At 49.4% G+C, this 18781-nt stretch overlaps 2 protein-coding genes and 8 non-coding genes across 12 annotated transcripts; all 10 read right to left on the reverse strand.

The window, feature by feature from the left end:
• Positions 1–181: 181 nt before the first annotated feature.
• Positions 182–7094, reverse strand: LOC146288608 (uncharacterized). Of its 2 annotated transcripts, XM_084698645.1 has the most exons (13): positions 6915–7094; positions 6028–6177; positions 5787–5873; positions 5587–5691; positions 5214–5501; positions 4632–5107; positions 4200–4527; positions 3300–4101; positions 2969–3178; positions 2262–2758; positions 2070–2174; positions 1592–1969; positions 1238–1431 (listed from the first exon to the last, which is right to left on the reverse strand). In XM_084698645.1, the coding sequence occupies exons 1-13, from the start codon at positions 7047–7049 to the stop codon at positions 1378–1380; spliced, it is 3615 nt and encodes a 1204-aa protein (XP_084554771.1). In that variant the 5' UTR covers positions 7050–7094; the 3' UTR covers positions 1238–1377. The 2 variants fall into 2 exon arrangements, with proteins under 2 accessions (XP_084554770.1, XP_084554771.1); XM_084698644.1 differs by having other exon boundaries at positions 182–1969; positions 6915–7092.
• A 522-nt stretch (positions 7095–7616) lies between these two features.
• LOC146288609 (uncharacterized) lies at positions 7617–14531 on the reverse strand. Of its 2 annotated transcripts, XM_084698634.1 has the most exons (13): positions 14352–14531; positions 13465–13614; positions 13224–13310; positions 13023–13127; positions 12650–12937; positions 12068–12543; positions 11636–11963; positions 10736–11537; positions 10404–10613; positions 9697–10193; positions 9505–9609; positions 9027–9404; positions 8673–8866 (listed from the first exon to the last, which is right to left on the reverse strand). In XM_084698634.1, the coding sequence occupies exons 1-13, from the start codon at positions 14484–14486 to the stop codon at positions 8813–8815; spliced, it is 3615 nt and encodes a 1204-aa protein (XP_084554760.1). In that variant the 5' UTR covers positions 14487–14531; the 3' UTR covers positions 8673–8812. The 2 variants fall into 2 exon arrangements, with proteins under 2 accessions (XP_084554759.1, XP_084554760.1); XM_084698633.1 differs by having other exon boundaries at positions 7617–9404; positions 14352–14529.
• Positions 14532–15461: 930 nt separating this feature from the next.
• Positions 15462–15534, reverse strand: trnar-acg (transfer RNA arginine (anticodon ACG)). Its single transcript has one exon. It is a non-coding gene; the product is annotated as a tRNA-Arg (tRNA).
• Positions 15535–15769: 235 nt separating this feature from the next.
• trnah-gug (transfer RNA histidin (anticodon GUG)) lies at positions 15770–15841 on the reverse strand. The gene has a single exon. It is a non-coding gene; the product is annotated as a tRNA-His (tRNA).
• A 550-nt stretch (positions 15842–16391) lies between these two features.
• On the reverse strand, positions 16392–16464 carry trnar-acg (transfer RNA arginine (anticodon ACG)). Its single transcript has one exon. It is a non-coding gene; the product is annotated as a tRNA-Arg (tRNA).
• Positions 16465–16699: 235 nt separating this feature from the next.
• On the reverse strand, positions 16700–16771 carry trnah-gug (transfer RNA histidin (anticodon GUG)). Its single transcript has one exon. It is a non-coding gene; the product is annotated as a tRNA-His (tRNA).
• Positions 16772–17321: 550 nt separating this feature from the next.
• Positions 17322–17394, reverse strand: trnar-acg (transfer RNA arginine (anticodon ACG)). The gene has a single exon. It is a non-coding gene; the product is annotated as a tRNA-Arg (tRNA).
• Positions 17395–17629: 235 nt separating this feature from the next.
• On the reverse strand, positions 17630–17701 carry trnah-gug (transfer RNA histidin (anticodon GUG)). The gene has a single exon. It is a non-coding gene; the product is annotated as a tRNA-His (tRNA).
• A 549-nt stretch (positions 17702–18250) lies between these two features.
• trnar-acg (transfer RNA arginine (anticodon ACG)) lies at positions 18251–18323 on the reverse strand. Its single transcript has one exon. It is a non-coding gene; the product is annotated as a tRNA-Arg (tRNA).
• Positions 18324–18558: 235 nt separating this feature from the next.
• On the reverse strand, positions 18559–18630 carry trnah-gug (transfer RNA histidin (anticodon GUG)). Its single transcript has one exon. It is a non-coding gene; the product is annotated as a tRNA-His (tRNA).
• Positions 18631–18781: the final 151 nt, after the last annotated feature.

The raw sequence follows: 18781 nt of genomic DNA on the forward strand, positions 1-18781 counted from the left end.
AAATTGTTGCTAGAAATTCAAGTGGTTATTTTGTATTCTTGGAAATCACATAATCACTGTTTGGTTAATAACAAAACAATGATGATACTAATAACTGTTAAGATAATATTTACAATTAAGTTGATGTATTTAGCAGAAACCTTTATCCACAAAACAAACAAACGAAGCACAGGAAAATACATTTCTGTTGTGATAAAACTTTTATTTTCAGTCATCACAAAGCCATTATACAGCAGTAAGTGAATCCCTCCATTCACTTATTCAACAGTAACTATGGACAATAACTTAAATATATACAGAACAGTAGTGAATCCCTCCGTTCACTTATTCAACAGTAACTATAGACAATAACTTAAATATATACAGAACAGTAGTGAATCCCTCCGTTCACTTATTCAACAGTAACTACAGACAATAAGTTAAATATATACAGAACAGTAGTGAATCCCTCCGTTCACTTATTCAACAGTAACTACAGACATTAACTTAAATATATACAGAACAGTAGTGAATCCCTCCATTCACTTATTCAACAGTAACTACAGACATTAACTTAAATATATACAGAACAGTAGTGAATCCCTCCATTCACTTATTCAACAGTAACTACAGACAATAACAGAAAACATTAACAGAACTATTGACAAAATTAAAGTGTTCAGTGTCCATGCCTCTGGGAGGGGGGTAGAGGGGCACTAGCCCAGTGTCCATGCCTCTGGGAGGGGGGTAGAGGGGCACTAGCCCAGTGTCCATGCCTCTGGGAGGGGGGTAGAGGGGCACTAGCCCAGTGTCCATGCCTCTGGGAGGGGGGTAGAGGGGCACTAGCCCAGTGTCCATGCCTCTGGGAGGGGGTAGAGGGGCACTAGCCCAGTGTCCATGCCTCTGGGAGGGGGGTAGAGGGGCACTAGCCCAGTGTCCATGCCTCTGGGAGGGGGTAGAGGGGCACTAGCCCAGTGTCCATGCCTCTGGGAGGGGGGTAGAGGGGCACTAGCCCAGTGTCCATGCCTCTGGGAGGGGGGTAGAGGGGCATCTACATTTTTTTCATGTCCTCCAACCACTGCTCCTTGGGAACAGCCTCTACAGAGGGGCAGTACACGGTCCCTTTGTACTGACTGTGTCCAGTCTGGGCTGTCCTGAACTGCCCGCATTTCTTGCACGTGTTGTGGGGTACATGGCGGGTTAGTTTTCGGACCGGAGCAGGAGGTGCAGGGAAGATACCTCCCAGGGCCTGTGGAGCAGCGATGAAGACAGGCACCTGTGAGGTCACCGGAGCCAGCACCAACAGACGAGGGGCCGAGGGTGGAGCAGGGAAGAGCTGACGCTGAGCATGCATCTTTATAGCCACCGGTGTCACATCTGTGGACGGGACCTTTCTCTTCAACCGTGCCTGGCCCACGGTGCTGCAGGGCAGTTGGTACTGGAGAGCCGGGCCTGGGTGGGGAAGCGCAGATGGAAGGCGCACATTAGCAGGGGGGAGTGGGTCTGCTGCCGCAGACAAGCGACTGGGCAAGTTCAGCCCCTGCATAACCACAGCGTTGTCCTGCTTCTTCACCCTCTTGTTGTGCCACTGCACAAGGGTGGTGTGGCTTACATCCACTAGCTGCAGTGTGGTCTGCTGCATGACTGTCCCATTTGCCAAAATGCGCTGCCTGATTTTCCTGTAGTCATCCAGGATCAAATTCCATCTGGACACTGCGCCAGTCCCCTTCTTCTTGGGAGAGCGATGGATGGCACAGAGCCTGACGAAGATCAGTTCAATCAGGCGGCAGCAATCAGGCCATTGGGCAAGTGGGGCAGTGGTGGTGAGTGCGTGCCTCTTCATGCTCTCTACCCCTGGAGTGAACTCCTGCCTTTTCTTTGGAGACCTGAACCTCCCTGTGTCCAGCCTGCTCTGGTGTCTGGCAGCAAAGGTAACCCTCTGCTGGTCGTAGTCCAGCAGGTTCTGCCACAGAGCAACAATGTTGCTTACCTACACACAGAGAACACATGAGAAGACAAAAAGATGTGCAAGTGTGAACATTTTTGGCAGGGCACAGAGGTAATGTAGCAAGACAATAAATGTTATTGACCTGCTGGTTGGTGAGGGCCAGAGAGGATTGGTTCCTCAGCTCCACCAAACACTCTGCCAAGCTGTCAACTCTGTCTAAGCCCGGCATGCCAGAGTCATCCACAGCCTGAAAATAAATAAACAAAAATGAGCATCACAGTGGAAGGTCAGTGAAGTGGGACAAAACGCAGATACATTGATTTTCTTAAGATACCAGGGAGGGAGCAGCCAGGGAGGCAGCAGGCAGGGAGGGAGCAGTCAGAGAGGCAGCAGGCAGGGTGTTAGTAGCCTGGGAGGCAGAAGGCATGATGGGAGTAGCCATGGAGGCAGGAGGCAGGGTGGGAGCAGCCATGGAGGCAGGAGGCAGGGTGGGAGCAGCCATGGAGGCAGGAGGCAGGGTGGGAGCAGCCATGGAGGCAGGAGGCAGGGTGGGAGCAGCCATGGAGGCAGGAGGCAGGGTGGGAGCAGCCATGGAGGCAGGAGGCAGGGTGGGAGCAGCCATGGAGGCAGGAGGCAGGGTGGGAGTAGTGAAGCTTGGGTCATCCAGGAGACTTGACACAGCAAGACTTGGTTCTTCCTCGAAGCCCTCATCTTCTTCTTCCTCGCCCTCGTGAACATCCTCCAGCATGCCCTCTGTCTCCTCTGAGTCGGGGTTCACGTTGAGAGACTGCCCAGTCTGACTCAGCAGGTAGTCAACACCAATCAGCTCTCCTATAAAATAGTACAGACAGTCACATACATTATTAGCTGTATTTGTAGCATTCTTTAAAGATACTGTTTAATATCAGAGTAGTGTATCTGTATCATGTGCAAGTAAGTGTATGGTTTGCTTTGGTAATGGGCATAGTAAAAATAAAGTTTAAGTTAGAACACAGAAAACCCACAAACAGTATTATATATCCAGATATCAGCTTGACATACCAGTGTATTTGGCAGGTGGCCTGAAGGTTGGCACAAATGCCCGGCCAAACACTTTCAGGCTGTTGGTGTTCACACAGTGGGCCACATCCCCGGAGTAGGTGAGGAGGGACGATGGCTTGCTGGTCACTGCTGCAGTCCCCCGATCCTGGTTCCACCTATTTAGGCCTTCCAGGAGGTACAGCTGGAAATTCAGTGCGTTTGCACTGGTTCCTGAAGAAAATATATAAATGATGTCGGCCAATAAAAAAAGGTCTTGCTTTAGAATCTGAATAATGGTTTCATAAAAAGACATTCAATCATTGAAAACATTATACATAAGAGAGACACCAACCTGGAATGAACCTGTTTAGGTGGCAATGGAATGACTCCAGGGATGTGGACCCCCTGGCACAGCGGTACCTGGTCAGTAGGACACCCCCCTTGGTGGTGGTTCCTACCTCAGTGTACAGCTGTACCCCTGGCACGTCCTGGATACACTTGACGTGGTGTTTCTGCACACGCCAGATGTGCTCCATGCGCACCTGGTCCAGCAGTGGCACCCCCATGAGGTCTCTACCTCTGGCACCCCCCAGTTCCTGCAGCAGCCGGTCGATGAGGCTGATGGTGGTCTCTTCGCCGCGTGTCTTCCTGCGGCAGTAGAGGCTCAGCTCCATCTTGGAGATCTTGGTGTCCACCACAAGATCAGTTATGGATGGCACACCCTCCTGCCTGAGCTGTGCTCTCTTTGCCTGCCGCAACAGAGTGAGGTCCCCTGAATCCCACTCAAAGATGCAGGCAGACAGCGATCCCATAAAGGTGGGGTAGAGTGGGTGAGCGTCGGTGGTGCAGCCGATAGCCATCCTCCTCATAAAGTGCCAGATGTCCAGCCGTATGTGGAGGTCTGGCCACTCTCCAAACCTGGTCTGCAGCTTGCTCGGCCCCTCACTTTTGCAGCAGCCACAGTCCACATACAGCAGCACTGGGGGTGGAACAGCTGCCTGGCGGTACCGCTCCATCACACCAGACACCATGCGATCCAATCCCGGCCCCTCCTGCACCGTCAGGACACTGGTCAGGATCTGTCCAACCTCGTTCCCAAGGGAGGTCACCCAGAGAGCTGTCCCCTTGCCATGGCCAGACAGCTTCTTTGTGATCTAGAATGTGACAAAAGTTGTTTGTTTATATGAGTATATATTACATCCATGGTAATGTACACAGTAATGTACAATTACACAGTCAAATGATGTATTACCTTTTTGGTTGAATCCATTTTTAAAATGGAGCCAAACGTGGATGTGATGCTGGCCTTGATGTGGTCCATGCGGGAGAGGATGTCCCTGCCATACACAGACAACAGCCAACGACTGGTGGGAATGTCGATGGGCTCAGGGGGCTCTTGGCAGACCACTGGGAAAAGACTGGGTCGATCCACAAAGTCAGCACACTCCCCAAGATAGTGTGCCAACCGGGTCAGCCATTCCTCCCCATGGTTCTCCTTGAGCTGCTTTACCAGGCGTGTTGGACTGTTGCCAAGGGTCCTTTCCCGAAGCATCCGAACGACACGAATGTCACAAGCATACCTGACAGGCCCATTGTTGGAGTGATTAGTTACATGTTTATTGGAGGGTAATGTCAGTTGTTATAGGCTTCACAATCACCATCTTTTCAAAAATGCATTACTCACTTGCAGGTCAGGATGAGCCGGAACAGATTCTGGTGTGGCAGGTCCAGCTGGTCCCTGACAGTCTGACTGGTCGACAGAGTGGTCAGGAAACACACAGAGCACCTGAGTGTCTCTGTCACCATTAGGTAGTACCTGTCGATGTCAAGGACCTTCCGAGCTCTCCTGTGAATGCCAGCACCCGTCAACTGCTTCCCACAAGCTGGGCAGAACACCCTCACCCTCCACAGGCGGTAGGGCATCCACACCATCAGCCGATGGGTGAAGAAGCGGTCGGGTGTTGGCGTCTGATGATAAATCAGTGCTGGAACAGGGGGCTCGTACCACAGCTTCAAATCTGGCCGCAGTTTGCCGGAGTGAAAGAGGGTGTTGGAAATCCACCTCTGATCTTGCACAGGGATTGACTTGCTCAGCTCACCCGGCAACCACACAGAAGCTGTCGCCCCAGTAGCAGCTGGATGGATTTCTCCTGCCCCGTCCTGTTTGAGAGACAACAGCAAATAAGAATGTTTTTTTTGCGTTCAAAAAGGCTACTCTCAAGATGACTTGAAACATAACAAGACAAAAAGGAGACGCTGTACTCACAGTGGCTACTTCCATGCTGGCGCTAACAGCAGGGCTGGGGGTCCTCACAGAGGATAGAGGCGGAGCAGGGCTGGGGGTCCTCACAGAGGATAGAGGCGGAGCAGGGCTGGGGGTCCTCACAGAGGATAGAGGAGGAGCGGGGCTGGGGGTCCTCACAGAGGATAGAGGCGGAGCGGGGCTGGGGGTCCTCACAGAGGATGGAGGAGGAGCAGGGCTGGGGGTCTTCCTCGCCACAATATTGGGCTTCACTGAGGCAGACTGTGACCCACCAAAGCGTGATTTAGTGAACTGCAAGGAGAAACAGAGTTAATTTTGTTATTCAGCACATACAAAATGATTTATATAAAACATGAATAATCAAGAAAAGATTTACCATTGCCACACTCAGAGGGGGCCGCAGGAAAGAAGGCTGGACTGCAGCACCAGTGGGCAAGTCTGAAGCCACAGACTGTGGTGCCTGAGGTGGCTGAGTGGCAGTCTGCTAAAACAACAGCATGTCATGTAATGTATCAGCAACAGCCTTGTAAGAGACATGAGATGCAAGATAGTCGATGTTTTTTTTTTATACATCACCTTAACAGCATGGAATCCACAATTACAGACCATGGACCCTCCAAAAAGGGCAGTCTGACCACGGGCCTGCATGGGGCATTTCTCAATCTGAAACAATCAGAATAGTTATTCAGCCAGAGTCACTCAGTGTACAGTCCATTGTCTGATATTATCTGCACCATTGTATTGACCATTTTTCATCAAGTGACCTGCAGTCTAATGTCTGTAAGAAGTAATAAGCACATATTTTGCAGTACTTTACCTTTTGATAGAGGTCATGCCATTTCCGCTGCCTTGGGGCAGGTCTATTGCCTCCTCCAGCAGGCCAAACCCCTGAGCCAGCAAATGCCCTCAGCCTCGCCATCCACTCTCCAACTCCCATGGATTTGTGGCTCTTAGGCTTGGTGCTCATCTACAATAACAGAGACATATTAATAACTGTAGTTACAACTATGTATGGAAGTGCTGAACCAACTTGTGCATGCTCATAAGTACAGTAACATAAGCAAACTAGACTGCTAAAGGTTTTTGTTTAGTTTTTAACAGCTTACTGTATCTACAATGATTGACAACTGTCATTCTTACCAAAGCTTCAGGTACTGTAGGATCATTATGAATTCCATTATTCATTGGAGGTAGACCCACTTTAAATGAATGTAAGTAGCTAAGTGCCTACAGTAAAGGACTAGTTAATATTTACACTAAAACCGTAGAAGTTTAAACTAGGTACTGTAAGCAGACCCCGCAATGTCGACAAGTTATAATACTGAATGTTGGTTACTGTACGTTACTGTACTGCACTGTCTGTACTGTAGCTAGCTACTAGTACAGTACCTACTGTACAGTACCTCCGCTTGTCAGACGTAATAGACGTAGAGCTATAGCACGTTAACTAATTAACTAATCTGAATCTGATACTAACACTAACTTGAATTATTGCGAATATATCCTGCCTGTTTCCTCTCACGATTACATTAGAAATTAGCGTTACTGTACAGTACAGTAATACTAGTAGCGATTGCTAATATTAGCTAAGGTGACTAAAGTTTAACATGACACTGGACAACAACATGTTAACGTGACTTTGCCTGACGGATGTAATACAATATATTCCTATTTAAGTAGAAAATAAAATTAATGTTCACTTACTTTGATGCTTTCTTGTAGGTTTGTACCGACAGTAAACAGTTTGTGTAGTAGTGACAGCCAACGGACTTTTCTTCTGACAGAAAGTTTTCTAACGGACTCACAATGGAAAGAAGCGCTGTGATTGGCTGTATCCATTCTCACTCAATGACGTGATTGGCCTAAATCCAATCCACATTGGACAGTTAGTATCCTGATTGGATGGTGAGATTGGAGTTTAGGTAGCCGATCCTGCCCCAGGTAGCGCCAAAGCTGGCGAACATTCGTCTACCTGAGGGGGGGAAGAAAGGAAAGGAGGGGGAGAAAGGGGGAAGAAGAAAAAGGAGGAAAAAAGAGGGGAAAAAGGAAAAAAGAAAGAAAAAAGGAGAGAAAAAGGGAAGGAAGGGATTTTTATGGCCCATACCTACATCACCAATGTTTTTAAAATGTTGAGGTATATCAGGAATCACAATTAAAACCTTATATTTCTATTTCTATAGACATATATATGGGATAAAAGTTAATCCCAAGGTTCTGGTTTGGCTAAATTGTTGCTAGAAATTCAAGTGGTTATTTTGTATTCTTGGAAATCACATAATCACTGTTTGGTTAATAACAAAACAATGATGATACTAATAACTGTTAAGATAATATTTACAATTAAGTTGATGTATTTAGCAGAAACCTTTATCCACAAAACAAACAAACGAAGCACAGGAAAATACATTTCTGTTGTGATAAAACTTTTATTTTCAGTCATCACAAAGCCATTATACAGCAGTAAGTGAATCCCTCCATTCACTTATTCAACAGTAACTATGGACAATAACTTAAATATATACAGAACAGTAGTGAATCCCTCCGTTCACTTATTCAACAGTAACTATAGACAATAACTTAAATATATACAGAACAGTAGTGAATCCCTCCGTTCACTTATTCAACAGTAACTACAGACAATAAGTTAAATATATACAGAACAGTAGTGAATCCCTCCGTTCACTTATTCAACAGTAACTACAGACATTAACTTAAATATATACAGAACAGTAGTGAATCCCTCCATTCACTTATTCAACAGTAACTACAGACATTAACTTAAATATATACAGAACAGTAGTGAATCCCTCCATTCACTTATTCAACAGTAACTACAGACAATAACAGAAAACATTAACAGAACTATTGACAAAATTAAAGTGTTCAGTGTCCATGCCTCTGGGAGGGGGGTAGAGGGGCACTAGCCCAGTGTCCATGCCTCTGGGAGGGGGGTAGAGGGGCACTAGCCCAGTGTCCATGCCTCTGGGAGGGGGGTAGAGGGGCACTAGCCCAGTGTCCATGCCTCTGGGAGGGGGGTAGAGGGGCACTAGCCCAGTGTCCATGCCTCTGGGAGGGGGTAGAGGGGCACTAGCCCAGTGTCCATGCCTCTGGGAGGGGGGTAGAGGGGCACTAGCCCAGTGTCCATGCCTCTGGGAGGGGGTAGAGGGGCACTAGCCCAGTGTCCATGCCTCTGGGAGGGGGGTAGAGGGGCACTAGCCCAGTGTCCATGCCTCTGGGAGGGGGGTAGAGGGGCATCTACATTTTTTTCATGTCCTCCAACCACTGCTCCTTGGGAACAGCCTCTACAGAGGGGCAGTACACGGTCCCTTTGTACTGACTGTGTCCAGTCTGGGCTGTCCTGAACTGCCCGCATTTCTTGCACGTGTTGTGGGGTACATGGCGGGTTAGTTTTCGGACCGGAGCAGGAGGTGCAGGGAAGATACCTCCCAGGGCCTGTGGAGCAGCGATGAAGACAGGCACCTGTGAGGTCACCGGAGCCAGCACCAACAGACGAGGGGCCGAGGGTGGAGCAGGGAAGAGCTGACGCTGAGCATGCATCTTTATAGCCACCGGTGTCACATCTGTGGACGGGACCTTTCTCTTCAACCGTGCCTGGCCCACGGTGCTGCAGGGCAGTTGGTACTGGAGAGCCGGGCCTGGGTGGGGAAGCGCAGATGGAAGGCGCACATTAGCAGGGGGGAGTGGGTCTGCTGCCGCAGACAAGCGACTGGGCAAGTTCAGCCCCTGCATAACCACAGCGTTGTCCTGCTTCTTCACCCTCTTGTTGTGCCACTGCACAAGGGTGGTGTGGCTTACATCCACTAGCTGCAGTGTGGTCTGCTGCATGACTGTCCCATTTGCCAAAATGCGCTGCCTGATTTTCCTGTAGTCATCCAGGATCAAATTCCATCTGGACACTGCGCCAGTCCCCTTCTTCTTGGGAGAGCGATGGATGGCACAGAGCCTGACGAAGATCAGTTCAATCAGGCGGCAGCAATCAGGCCATTGGGCAAGTGGGGCAGTGGTGGTGAGTGCGTGCCTCTTCATGCTCTCTACCCCTGGAGTGAACTCCTGCCTTTTCTTTGGAGACCTGAACCTCCCTGTGTCCAGCCTGCTCTGGTGTCTGGCAGCAAAGGTAACCCTCTGCTGGTCGTAGTCCAGCAGGTTCTGCCACAGAGCAACAATGTTGCTTACCTACACACAGAGAACACATGAGAAGACAAAAAGATGTGCAAGTGTGAACATTTTTGGCAGGGCACAGAGGTAATGTAGCAAGACAATAAATGTTATTGACCTGCTGGTTGGTGAGGGCCAGAGAGGATTGGTTCCTCAGCTCCACCAAACACTCTGCCAAGCTGTCAACTCTGTCTAAGCCCGGCATGCCAGAGTCATCCACAGCCTGAAAATAAATAAACAAAAATGAGCATCACAGTGGAAGGTCAGTGAAGTGGGACAAAACGCAGATACATTGATTTTCTTAAGATACCAGGGAGGGAGCAGCCAGGGAGGCAGCAGGCAGGGAGGGAGCAGTCAGAGAGGCAGCAGGCAGGGTGTTAGTAGCCTGGGAGGCAGAAGGCATGATGGGAGTAGCCATGGAGGCAGGAGGCAGGGTGGGAGCAGCCATGGAGGCAGGAGGCAGGGTGGGAGCAGCCATGGAGGCAGGAGGCAGGGTGGGAGCAGCCATGGAGGCAGGAGGCAGGGTGGGAGCAGCCATGGAGGCAGGAGGCAGGGTGGGAGCAGCCATGGAGGCAGGAGGCAGGGTGGGAGCAGCCATGGAGGCAGGAGGCAGGGTGGGAGTAGTGAAGCTTGGGTCATCCAGGAGACTTGACACAGCAAGACTTGGTTCTTCCTCGAAGCCCTCATCTTCTTCTTCCTCGCCCTCGTGAACATCCTCCAGCATGCCCTCTGTCTCCTCTGAGTCGGGGTTCACGTTGAGAGACTGCCCAGTCTGACTCAGCAGGTAGTCAACACCAATCAGCTCTCCTATAAAATAGTACAGACAGTCACATACATTATTAGCTGTATTTGTAGCATTCTTTAAAGATACTGTTTAATATCAGAGTAGTGTATCTGTATCATGTGCAAGTAAGTGTATGGTTTGCTTTGGTAATGGGCATAGTAAAAATAAAGTTTAAGTTAGAACACAGAAAACCCACAAACAGTATTATATATCCAGATATCAGCTTGACATACCAGTGTATTTGGCAGGTGGCCTGAAGGTTGGCACAAATGCCCGGCCAAACACTTTCAGGCTGTTGGTGTTCACACAGTGGGCCACATCCCCGGAGTAGGTGAGGAGGGACGATGGCTTGCTGGTCACTGCTGCAGTCCCCCGATCCTGGTTCCACCTATTTAGGCCTTCCAGGAGGTACAGCTGGAAATTCAGTGCGTTTGCACTGGTTCCTGAAGAAAATATATAAATGATGTCGGCCAATAAAAAAAAGGTCTTGCTTTAGAATCTGAATAATGGTTTCATAAAAAGACATTCAATCATTGAAAACATTATACATAAGAGAGACACCAACCTGGAATGAACCTGTTTAGGTGGCAATGGAATGACTCCAGGGATGTGGACCCCCTGGCACAGCGGTACCTGGTCAGTAGGACACCCCCCTTGGTGGTGGTTCCTACCTCAGTGTACAGCTGTACCCCTGGCACGTCCTGGATACACTTGACGTGGTGTTTCTGCACACGCCAGATGTGCTCCATGCGCACCTGGTCCAGCAGTGGCACCCCCATGAGGTCTCTACCTCTGGCACCCCCCAGTTCCTGCAGCAGCCGGTCGATGAGGCTGATGGTGGTCTCTTCGCCGCGTGTCTTCCTGCGGCAGTAGAGGCTCAGCTCCATCTTGGAGATCTTGGTGTCCACCACAAGATCAGTTATGGATGGCACACCCTCCTGCCTGAGCTGTGCTCTCTTTGCCTGCCGCAACAGAGTGAGGTCCCCTGAATCCCACTCAAAGATGCAGGCAGACAGCGATCCCATAAAGGTGGGGTAGAGTGGGTGAGCGTCGGTGGTGCAGCCGATAGCCATCCTCCTCATAAAGTGCCAGATGTCCAGCCGTATGTGGAGGTCTGGCCACTCTCCAAACCTGGTCTGCAGCTTGCTCGGCCCCTCACTTTTGCAGCAGCCACAGTCCACATACAGCAGCACTGGGGGTGGAACAGCTGCCTGGCGGTACCGCTCCATCACACCAGACACCATGCGATCCAATCCCGGCCCCTCCTGCACCGTCAGGACACTGGTCAGGATCTGTCCAACCTCGTTCCCAAGGGAGGTCACCCAGAGAGCTGTCCCCTTGCCATGGCCAGACAGCTTCTTTGTGATCTAGAATGTGACAAAAGTTGTTTGTTTATATGAGTATATATTACATCCATGGTAATGTACACAGTAATGTACAATTACACAGTCAAATGATGTATTACCTTTTTGGTTGAATCCATTTTTAAAATGGAGCCAAACGTGGATGTGATGCTGGCCTTGATGTGGTCCATGCGGGAGAGGATGTCCCTGCCATACACAGACAACAGCCAACGACTGGTGGGAATGTCGATGGGCTCAGGGGGCTCTTGGCAGACCACTGGGAAAAGACTGGGTCGATCCACAAAGTCAGCACACTCCCCAAGATAGTGTGCCAACCGGGTCAGCCATTCCTCCCCATGGTTCTCCTTGAGCTGCTTTACCAGGCGTGTTGGACTGTTGCCAAGGGTCCTTTCCCGAAGCATCCGAACGACACGAATGTCACAAGCATACCTGACAGGCCCATTGTTGGAGTGATTAGTTACATGTTTATTGGAGGGTAATGTCAGTTGTTATAGGCTTCACAATCACCATCTTTTCAAAAATGCATTACTCACTTGCAGGTCAGGATGAGCCGGAACAGATTCTGGTGTGGCAGGTCCAGCTGGTCCCTGACAGTCTGACTGGTCGACAGAGTGGTCAGGAAACACACAGAGCACCTGAGTGTCTCTGTCACCATTAGGTAGTACCTGTCGATGTCAAGGACCTTCCGAGCTCTCCTGTGAATGCCAGCACCCGTCAACTGCTTCCCACAAGCTGGGCAGAACACCCTCACCCTCCACAGGCGGTAGGGCATCCACACCATCAGCCGATGGGTGAAGAAGCGGTCGGGTGTTGGCGTCTGATGATAAATCAGTGCTGGAACAGGGGGCTCGTACCACAGCTTCAAATCTGGCCGCAGTTTGCCGGAGTGAAAGAGGGTGTTGGAAATCCACCTCTGATCTTGCACAGGGATTGACTTGCTCAGCTCACCCGGCAACCACACAGAAGCTGTCGCCCCAGTAGCAGCTGGATGGATTTCTCCTGCCCCGTCCTGTTTGAGAGACAACAGCAAATAAGAATGTTTTTTTTGCGTTCAAAAAGGCTACTCTCAAGATGACTTGAAACATAACAAGACAAAAAGGAGACGCTGTACTCACAGTGGCTACTTCCATGCTGGCGCTAACAGCAGGGCTGGGGGTCCTCACAGAGGATAGAGGCGGAGCAGGGCTGGGGGTCCTCACAGAGGATAGAGGCGGAGCAGGGCTGGGGGTCCTCACAGAGGATAGAGGAGGAGCGGGGCTGGGGGTCCTCACAGAGGATAGAGGCGGAGCGGGGCTGGGGGTCCTCACAGAGGATGGAGGAGGAGCAGGGCTGGGGGTCTTCCTCGCCACAATATTGGGCTTCACTGAGGCAGACTGTGACCCACCAAAGCGTGATTTAGTGAACTGCAAGGAGAAACAGAGTTAATTTTGTTATTCAGCACATACAAAATGATTTATATAAAACATGAATAATCAAGAAAAGATTTACCATTGCCACACTCAGAGGGGGCCGCAGGAAAGAAGGCTGGACTGCAGCACCAGTGGGCAAGTCTGAAGCCACAGACTGTGGTGCCTGAGGTGGCTGAGTGGCAGTCTGCTAAAACAACAGCATGTCATGTAATGTATCAGCAACAGCCTTGTAAGAGACATGAGATGCAAGATAGTCGATGTTTTTTTTTTTATACATCACCTTAACAGCATGGAATCCACAATTACAGACCATGGACCCTCCAAAAAGGGCAGTCTGACCACGGGCCTGCATGGGGCATTTCTCAATCTGAAACAATCAGAATAGTTATTCAGCCAGAGTCACTCAGTGTACAGTCCATTGTCTGATATTATCTGCACCATTGTATTGACCATTTTTCATCAAGTGACCTGCAGTCTAATGTCTGTAAGAAGTAATAAGCACATATTTTGCAGTACTTTACCTTTTGATAGAGGTCATGCCATTTCCGCTGCCTTGGGGCAGGTCTATTGCCTCCTCCAGCAGGCCAAACCCCTGAGCCAGCAAATGCCCTCAGCCTCGCCATCCACTCTCCAACTCCCATGGATTTGTGGCTCTTAGGCTTGGTGCTCATCTACAATAACAGAGACATATTAATAACTGTAGTTACAACTATGTATGGAAGTGCTGAACCAACTTGTGCATGCTCATAAGTACAGTAACATAAGCAAACTAGACTGCTAAAGGTTTTTGTTTAGTTTTTAACAGCTTACTGTATCTACAATGATTGACAACTGTCATTCTTACCAAAGCTTCAGGTACTGTAGGATCATTATGAATTCCATTATTCATTGGAGGTAGACCCACTTTAAATGAATGTAAGTAGCTAAGTGCCTACAGTAAAGGACTAGTTAATATTTACACTAAAACCGTAGAAGTTTAAACTAGGTACTGTAAGCAGACCCCGCAATGTCGACAAGTTATAATACTGAATGTTGGTTACTGTACGTTACTGTACTGCACTGTCTGTACTGTAGCTAGCTACTAGTACAGTACCTACTGTACAGTACCTCCGCTTGTCAGACGTAATAGACGTAGAGCTATAGCACGTTAACTAATTAACTAATCTGAATCTGATACTAACACTAACTTGAATTATTGCGAATATATCCTGCCTGTTTCCTCTCACGATTACATTAGAAATTAGCGTTACTGTACAGTACAGTAATACTAGTAGCGATTGCTAATATTAGCTAAGGTGACTAAAGTTTAACATGACACTGGACAACAACATGTTAACGTGACTTTGCCTGACGGATGTAATACAATATATTCCTATTTAAGTAGAAAATAAAATTAATGTTCACTTACTTTGATGCTTTCTTGTAGGTTTGTACCGACAGTAAACAGTTTGTGTAGTAGTGACAGCCAACGGACTTTTCTTCTGACAGAAAGTTTTCTAACGGACTCACAATGGAAAGAAGCGCTGTGATTGGCTGTATCCATTCTCACTCAATGACGTGATTGGCCTAAATCCAATCCACATTGGACAGTTAGTATCCTGATTGGATGGTGAGATTGGAGTTTAGGTAGCCGATCCTGCCCCAGGTAGCGCCACTGGCCCGATGTGTATGCTGTATGCCATGTCACCGACCCACGACACTCGCTTGGAGCGAAAGAAGTGACGGGGAAACGGCAGACAGTGGTCTTCCTCTTTCACAGGTTTACTAACCGAGACTACATATATCTAAAGGCTCTTTTTAAACAGACACGAGGGGGAGTAGCTATGCGCATGGCACTGGTCGCGCGTAGCGTACAGGCACGGCGCGCAACGTCCCTTGTCTGCACAACGAAAAATGTGCCGTGACCCGGATACGAACCGGGGTTGCTGCGACCACAACGCAGAGTACTAACCACTATACGATCACGGCTCGCCGCTTGTCGCAGGACACACGAGAGGTGGTGGCCACGGGTGTTGTGACCTGTGCTGTGCCACACGAATGAGCTACACACATAAGTTGCCAGCCTCTCTCCCTTTGTCGAAGCTGTCCTAATTTGCAAACAAGGCATTTTCCACCTTGTTTTCTTTGGCACATTTCAAGGGGCGTCCATTTTTGATGTGTTTATGACAAGATTGTTGAGCATTTTACAAGAACGGTGCGGAAGCACATGCATTTTCTCTCGTTTGCGTCAAATCCTTGTAGGGTTACGCCACAGCCAGCTTTTTCTTCTCTTTTTTTCTTCTTTTCCAAACCGGTGAAGAAAAGCATTCCCTTTTCCAAGGCTCTTTCGATACCTGCTGCAGCAAAACGTTCATTCGGGCGCTTCCTTCTGGGTATCCGCGCAACGGTGCGGAATCAAAGTAGGAGCTTTGGTGAAAACGTCATAACGCCTGTTGTTTTACTTTGGCGCGCTACGCTCAACTGCTTGACAGACATCTTTCCCTCATCGCCCAAATACAGAATTGGTTAAATGGATGCTCGAGCCAGCCAGGAGTCGAACCTGGAATCTTCTCATCCGTAGTCAGACGCGTTATCCATTGCGCCACTGGCCCGATGTGTATGCTGCATGCCATGTCACCGACCCACGACACTCGCTTGGAGCGAAAGAAGTGACGGGGAAACGGCAGACAGTGGTCTTCCTCTTTCACAGGTTTACTAACCGAGACTACATATATCTAAAGGCTCTTTTTAAACAGACACGAGGGGGAGTAGCTATGCGCATGGCACTGGTCGCGTGTAGCGTACAGGCACGGCGCGCAACGTCCCTTGTCTGCACAACGAAAAATGTGCCGTGACCCGGATTCGAACCGGGGTTGCTGCGACCACAACGCAGAGTACTAACCACTATACGATCACGGCTCGCCGCTTGTCGCAGGACACACGAGAGGTGGTGGCCACGGGTGTTGTGACCTGTGCTGTGCCACACGAATGAGCTACACACATAAGTTGCCAGCCTCTCTCCCTTTGTCGAAGCTGTCCTAATTTGCAAACAAGGCATTTTCCACCTTGTTTCCTTTGGCACATTTCAAGCGGCGTCCATTTTTGATGTGTTTATGACAAGATTGTTGAGCATTTTACAAGAACGGTGCGGAAGCACATGCATTTTCTCTCGTTTGCGTCAAATCCTTGTAGGGTTACGCCACAGCCAGCTTTTTCTTCTCTTTTTTTCTTCTTTTCCAAACCGGTGAAGAAAAGCATTTCCTTTTCCAAGGCTCTTTCGATACCTGCTGCAGCAAAACGTTCATTCGGGCGCTTCCTTCTGGGTATCCGCGCAACGGTGCGGAATCAAAGTAGGAGCTTTGGTGAAAACGTCATAACGCCTGTTGTTTTACTTTGGCGCGCTACGCTCAACTGCTTGACAGACATCTTTCCCTCATCGCCCAAATACAGAATTGGTTAAATGGATGCTCGAGCCAGCCAGGAGTCGAACCTGGAATCTTCTGATCCGTAGTCAGACGCGTTATCCATTGCGCCACTGGCCCGATGTGTATGCTGCATGCCATGTCACCGACCCACGACACTCGCTTGGAGCGAAAGAAGTGACGGGGAAACGGCAGACAGTGGTCTTCCTCTTTCACAGGTTTACTAACCGAGACTACATATATCTAAAGGCTCTTTTTAAACAGACACGAGGGGGAGTAGCTATGCGCATGGCACTGGTCGCGCGTAGCGTACAGGCACGGCGCGCAACGTCCCTTGTCTGCACAACGAAAAATGTGCCGTGACCCGGATTCGAACCGGGGTTGCTGCGACCACAACGCAGAGTACTAACCACTATACGATCACGGCTCGCCGCTTGTCGCAGGACACACGAGAGGTGGTGGCCACGGGTGTTGTGACCTGTGCTGTGCCACACGAATGAGCTACACACATAAGTTGCCAGCCTCTCTCCCTTTGTCGAAGCTGTCCTAATTTGCAAACAAGGCATTTTCCACCTTGTTTCCTTTGGCACATTTCAAGGGGCGTCCATTTTTGATGTGTTTATGACAAGATTGTTGAGCATTTTACAAGAACGGTGCGGAAGCACATGCATTTTCTCTCGTTTGCGTCAAATCCTTGTAGGGTTACGCCACAGCCAGCTTTTTCTTCTCTTTTTTTCTTCTTTTCCAAACCGGTGAAGAAAAGCATTCCCTTTTCCAAGGCTCTTTCGATACCTGCTGCAGCAAAACGTTCATTCGGGCGCTTCCTTCTGGGTATCTGCGCAACGGTGCGGAATCAAAGTAGGAGCTTTGGTGAAAACGTCATAACGCCTGTTGTTTTACTTTGGCGCGCTACGCTCAACTGCTTGACAGACATCTTTCCCTCATCGCCCAAATACAGAATTGGTTAAATGGATGCTCGAGCCAGCCAGGAGTCGAACCTGGAATCTTCTGATCCGTAGTCAGACGCGTTATCCATTGCGCCACTGGCCCGATGTGTATGCTGCATGCCATGTCACCGACCCACGACACTCGCTTGGAGCGAAAGAAGTGACGGGGAAACGGCAGACAGTGGTCTTCCTCTTTCACAGGTTTACTAACCGAGACTACATATATCTAAAGGCTCTTTTTAAACAGACACGAGGGGGAGTAGCTATGCGCATGGCACTGGTCGCGTGTAGCGTACAGGCACGGCGCGCAACGTCCCTTGTCTGCACAACGAAAAATGTGCCGTGACCCGGATTCGAACCGGGGTTGCTGCGACCACAACGCAGAGTACTAACCACTATACGATCACGGCTCGCCGCTTGTCGCAGGACAAACGAGAGATGGTGGCCACGGGTGTTGTGACCTGTGCTGTGCCACACGAATGAGCTACACACATAAGTTGCCAGCCTCTCTCCCTTTGTCGAAGCTGTCCTAATTTGCAAACAAGGCATTTTCCACCTTGTTTTCTTTGGCACATTTCAAGGGGCGTCCATTTTTGATGTGTTTATGACAAGATTGTTGAGCATTTTACAAGAACGGTGCGGAAGCACATGCATTTCTCTCGTTTGCGTCAAATCCTTGTAGGGTTACGCCACAGCCAGCTTTTTCTTCTCTTTTTTTCTTCTTTTCCAAACCGGTGAAGAAAAGCATTTCCTTTTCCAAGGCTCTTTCGATACCTGCTGCAGCAAAACGTTCATTCGGGCGCTTCCTTCTGGGTATCTGCGCAACGGTGCGGAATCAAAGTAGGAGCTTTGGTGAAAACGTCATAACGCCTGTTGTTTTACTTTGGCGCGCTACGCTCAACTGCTTGACAGACATCTTTCCCTCATCGCCCAAATACAGAATTGGTTAAATGGATGCTCGAGCCAGCCAGGAGTCGAACCTGGAATCTTCTGATCCGTAGTCAGACGCGTTATCCATTGCGCCACTGGCCCGATGTGTATGCTGCATGCCATGTCACCGACCCACGACACTCGCTTGGAGCGAAAGAAGTGACGGGGAAACGGCAGACAGTGGTCTTCCTCTTTCACAGGTTTACTAACCGAGACTACATATATCTAAAGGCTCTTTTTAAACAGACACGAGGGGGAGTAGCTATGCGCATGGCACTGGTCGCGTGTAGCGTACAGGCACGGCGCGCAACGTCCCTTGTCTGCACAACGAAAAATGTGCCGCGACCCGGATTCGAACCGGGGTTGCTGCGACCACAACGCAGAGTACTAACCACTATACGATCACGGCTCGCCGCTTGTCGCAGGACACACGAGAGGTGGTGGCCACGGGTGTTGTGACCTGTGCTGTGCCACACGAATGAGCTACACACATAAGTTGCCAGCCTCTCTCCCTTTGTCGAAGCTGTCCTAATTTGCAAACAAGGCATTTTCCACCTTGT

This window comes from Hypomesus nipponensis, chromosome 5, assembly GCF_054491055.1.
Source record: "Hypomesus nipponensis isolate SF chromosome 5, ASM5449105v1, whole genome shotgun sequence".
NCBI lineage: Eukaryota > Metazoa > Chordata > Actinopteri > Osmeriformes > Osmeridae > Hypomesus > Hypomesus nipponensis.

What these genes read in the sequence shown, in the direction of transcription:
- LOC146288608 (XM_084698644.1), bottom strand. Translation starts at nt 7,049, where the DNA reads ATGGATACAGCCAATCACAGCGCTTCTTTCCATTGTGAGTCCGTTAGA. An exon ending in AAATGGATTCAACCAAAAAG is followed by an intron (nt 4,102 to 4,199) that starts GTAATACATCAT and finishes GTCACATTCTAG; the next exon opens with ATCACAAAGAAGCTGTCTGG. An exon ending in CCCTGGCTGCTCCCTCCCTG is followed by an intron (nt 2,175 to 2,261) that starts GTATCTTAAGAA and finishes ATTTATTTTCAG; the next exon opens with GCTGTGGATGACTCTGGCAT.
- LOC146288609 (XM_084698633.1), bottom strand. Translation starts at nt 14,486, where the DNA reads ATGGATACAGCCAATCACAGCGCTTCTTTCCATTGTGAGTCCGTTAGA. An exon ending in GTGGATTCCATGCTGTTAAG is followed by an intron (nt 13,128 to 13,223) that starts GTGATGTATAAA and finishes TTGTTTTAGCAG; the next exon opens with ACTGCCACTCAGCCACCTCA. An exon ending in CCAGCATGGAAGTAGCCACT is followed by an intron (nt 12,544 to 12,649) that starts GTGAGTACAGCG and finishes TCTCTCAAACAG; the next exon opens with GACGGGGCAGGAGAAATCCA.